At 45.3% G+C, this 4,632-nt stretch overlaps 1 protein-coding gene across 1 annotated transcript in view; it reads right to left on the bottom strand.

The window, feature by feature from the left end:
* Positions 1–387: 387 nt before the first annotated feature.
* Positions 388–4,632, bottom strand: part of T265_08421 (hypothetical protein) — a gene marked incomplete at both ends in the record, with an annotated part of 23,639 nt that continues 19,394 nt past the window's right edge. Inside the window, 3 exons of the mRNA XM_009174220.1 lie at positions 388–668; positions 3,267–3,453; positions 3,999–4,142. Of these exons, the coding sequence (XP_009172484.1) occupies positions 388–668; positions 3,267–3,453; positions 3,999–4,142 (612 nt within the window). The remainder of the gene's footprint in view (positions 669–3,266; positions 3,454–3,998; positions 4,143–4,632) is intronic.

Here is a 4,632-nt window from a genome sequence, read left to right as displayed (position 1 = left end):
GATGATTGGCCATTCCAGTTACCCATTCTCAGCTGGAAAGTACACTCATTGTGAGAAGTGCTCTTCCTCTGAGCTACTTATAGATTGCTAGTAGCGCGAGATTTGGAAACGAGGTCGGTTTATATGAAGGCTGTTTAGTAGGTCCTGCCAACGCTCGGGAGACCACATGAATGGAAGCACTCAAGGCACCAACACGGAATTTTTACCTTAGATGTGAGTGGTGTTCGTAGCGCTGGTGAATTTGCGAAGTCACCAAAAGAACAAGGGAGAAATGAATGCGTGACTTGAGCTTGTTTTAGCATACCCTCAAGACCAACATTATGGGTGATGCCACTTTTCACACTCTCGGACAACCTCTCCACATTGACTTAGGACTGTTTTTCATTACTAATAGAAATTCATACGGACAGGACCCACTCGAACATTTTCCCGCCACATATGAACGGCATTCAATGCCAAATGAGAGTGATGTTCATCCGTTCGCCGTTTCTTCGCACACGCGATTTCAGCGAATGTGATAAAGACTCCACTAATGATTCCCGCAGCAACCATGATAAACACACCGGCCATGTTGGTCAAACCCAGAGTGGCCGGACTAGACTCGGTACGTTCACAGTCGTCAGCGTTCACGTGGATCCAGACAGAATCAAGTTTCTCCATAAAACCTCCTGTAATAAAAAAACAAGCGCAGATACTTCATCAGGTTTTAAGGTTACACGGTACAGTGTGGAAAATTTTAATTTAGTTACCAGACGACTGAAAATGATGAAATGCGACATATATATTCGAAGGACAAGAACAAACAAAGTGAAGTTATGTGGGTCTGTTTTCTTGTAAGTGTTCAATTTTGAGGAAGTAAACAGGACAATGGACCAAAATATATTCTTATATGCGCGGTCCATGGTTGTATGTGGACTGGGATAGAGTCCAGGACGCCTAAACTTGGGCGTGATTCAGTGGCCATTGGCGTATGACAGATTCCAACCCAAAGAGCCAGAAGACTGTGTATCAGAATTCTACATATTCGCCAACCTGGTGTGATAAGCCCTGTGGATACCGGATTGGTATGCGCCAGATTAGTACAATGGCTTGCTGAGGTTCGCAAAACGCCACCTGAGGAATACGTCCATTCTCCCTCACCCTGGTTGGACCACAGAGGTAATTATAAAGTCAAGTGCTGCTAACCACTGGCATCGGTTTACAACGATCCTAGCTGCGTGCTTCTGAATGGACTGTTCCAAAGTAAGGAATCTTCACAATGTACTCGCTAATATTGTCGCGACAAGAGAAAGTACACTCCACACTGAAGTCAAACTCCCTTTGATATTTTGCGTTGTGATTTCTAGCTACTGAATGAAATCAGTGAATATTAATCAGCGTTCATTTACCCCAGCTTTTAACCAGCTTTTGCAAGAGGAGCCAATCTTACCACTCGGTCGATCGAATTAATGCACGCTTTTCTCCTCTCCAGTGTTAGACAGGTACCTGTTACGGGGTTATTATATCGCTACCGCAAATAAACCATGATTTACAAGATGAAAAGCAAGAGAGATGCCGTCTTAGTGCACCCGGAAGTAACGCGTATGGCGGCGCATATAAAAAACTCAAATGTCAAATAATTAAGAGTCTCAGTAAAGACTGAGAACTGTGATGCACAAGGAAAGCTGAGCAGACGATAAAGGCTCATCCAACATGTGCCCTATACCACATGATTCGACCGACATAAGAGCAATGGAAACTATAAAAGAAAAAGACAGTACAGGAATCATCTGCATACATTCCGATTGGAGAGATGGACTGAGCTCCCTGGAAAACATTTTAGCTGGTCTGCTGAGGCACAATCTCTAGAGGACAATGCGTACGGACGAACAGAATGTACTCCACAACTGTCTGTCAGAGGAGATTTTGGGGCGTGAGAAGGCACGAGGAACAGAGAGTTTGTACCAAGCACATTTCAAAAGTGCAAGGATTGAAGCCAAAATCTCCGTAGAATGTAGTACATCAACAGTCATCACTATCTTCGAATGGGAAAAGAGGGCACTGTGTAAAAATCATCGTGGTATTAGCCTGGTAGCCCTAGCATCGAAATTCCTCCCCATAAAATTGTCTAAACAAAGGCAGAGATAGATCCACCGAAACTAAGCTGTTTCCGCCTGCGAAACGATGTACAGATCAAACACCCTTTCCAACAGATCCGGCAACAGCGATACGGTGTCTTGCAACCAACTATGGTGGTTCTTCTTGCTTTTGATTCTGCTGATAGCTCAGTGGTAAGAGCGCAAATTTATTGACCGGAAGGTCCGTGGTTCGAACCCGACCTCTGCCTCTCGACTTCCCCTGTCTGGAATGGGTAACCTGGCAGAATCTCAGCCATCGTATTTCCTTCAAGTAGTATGGCAGCAAGGCATCGAAATGGTGTCACAGTGCCATCGTATTTCCTTCAAGTAGCATGGCAGCAAGGCATCGAAATGGTGTCACAGTTGAACGGTTATTTGCTGTTCTGCTGATCGCCTGACACTATGGGAGTGTCCATGAGGTTCGGGGCAACATTCGTGAGGCCGCGTCACCTGTGACACAGGTGTCTATCAGCCTATCTCTTACGCCTTGAGTTTAAGTTGCTGAGGTGCGTTCCATGTTGCTATATTGGCCAGAAATCTGGTTGCGCGAGTTGAAGACGTTAAAGAACTCTCAATTTGAGACTATCTGTGTCATCGAAGCATTGCAGGGACCTGATGAGCAATGTATAAGTATGTCGAATGATTTTTTTGGAACAAATGACTTGATAACACTCCACAGATTGCGATGGATTACTCACGTGCTCCGTATGCTAATCGCATGACTTGCTTGGATGTCCCTTTTAGGCACAAGGATTCGGAATGTTGGAAAGAGGAAAGGTTAAGTAATGACTGCAGACCGAATTATGTAAGCCAGTACTATCAGACTGAGCTGCGCTTTTATATTTTAACAGATGGCAAAAATCCACCGGCGCCTTTCTGTACACTAGAGAGCTGAAAAAGCAATTTCTTCGCAAGTTCGACAGTTCAATGTGTGCATGATTTAAACCGACCTGAAGAATTTGGTCCATTAAGTCCGTCCTCTAGTTGCAGGAAAACCCCTGCCATCGTTTGAACCAGTGCGCTAGTAACAGTTTCACCCTGTCGTTATGCAAACTAACAGACTTTAGACCTACAGGGAGCTTCGACATTGTACAGGAGGATCTTTGTGGTTGAAATGGAATCGCAAAATATGTAGCAAATGACACTCACTCTCGTGGAAATTCAAAACAGCCTGAGAAAGTTCCTCCAACCAAGGGTTACCCTTCTTCATTGCCAGACCGTATCCGCTGCGACCAAACACTTCACCCGCCGTGATCAAGTCACAATTTGACGCAGCCTCAAAATTCAGTCGTGGCGAATCCCAAATGAATGCTTTCAGAGCACCACTCTTCACAGCCTGGGGGAAATAAGCAGAATGGCATCATTCCAATGTGAGGCAATCAAAACAATACACCTGAGTAGAGGGGTAATCCTTTGCTGGGACCAGAGCAGAGTTCTACGTCATCCATAATTACGCACACCAAAGACGGAAGTCAATTTAGCTATGTTTGCCTCCCTAATCCTTTTGTCTGTCATTTTAAACCACTAACAGCGGCTGGCTGCTTCCTAAATGAGACTGGGTCATTAGTGGGCATTACCAATGAAGCATTGATACCAGGCAAACAAAAATGGTCAAAGTTTCGGGACACACATCCGAAACAAATAGTTGAAGTTGTTGTGGCAAGATTGAACCCTGATGCTTGAACGACAGCTAGCCAGTCCCTTTACAGCATTCGTGCAACCGGAGCCACTGTTTCTTTTTGACAAAATACGTTCGCGACCACTGTGACCAAATTATACTGCATCGAAGCGCCAACTGCCATGTCGTTGAGCCGACCATTGAGTATTGTTTGCAGCTATGTCAGGTGAATTACACGGAAGAAACAACTTGTCTCGACTCACCTCTACTGCTTCTTCCACGCTTGCACGATTGTAGGACTGCATCACCCGGTACATTGTGGAATATTCCATTTGTCGCTTGAAGTACATGTCCACCGCACTTCCTCGAACCGTGCCAAAGGTAAAATCCTTCTGCGGATTTCGGAGCTAGATGCGTTAAGACGGAAGGCAAACTAGACGAAGGATTCATGGGGAAAGAGAAGCAGCTTCACCACTATGATATATCACATAGCCCCAAGATGGGTGTTGCACATCCCGTGAAAATGCGTCCAGTCCAACTTTCTAGACAGGGTTAGTAAAGCACAGCTTATCTGCTTCCGGTAAAAGTGTAAAGGACGAGGTAGAGATTGCGTTATGAGAAGCTTTAAATTGGGATTACAGTTTCAGTTCCGAAATCGCTTTCTGTAGCCCGTAAATCATTCACAAGGTCACTGGTGTTGTAGCGACCCCGTCACCCATATACTTGACTGTTCAACTCAATCGCCCACTGGATCGCGAGGCTTGTCTATTTTCTCATACGCACAAACACGTCGTATTAGGCTGACACATCGGACATCGATTGTCTGCACCGCCTAGTCAGCGTAGCAACCACTCATGTGCCGACGCGCCCACATACACGCACTGGGACCTACATAAA

Source organism: Opisthorchis viverrini, assembly GCF_000715545.1.
Source record: "Opisthorchis viverrini unplaced genomic scaffold opera_v5_220, whole genome shotgun sequence".
Lineage (NCBI taxonomy): Eukaryota > Metazoa > Platyhelminthes > Trematoda > Opisthorchiida > Opisthorchiidae > Opisthorchis > Opisthorchis viverrini.
Note: the sequence above shows the minus strand (reverse complement) of the source record. Positions and strands in the feature narration are given on the sequence as shown.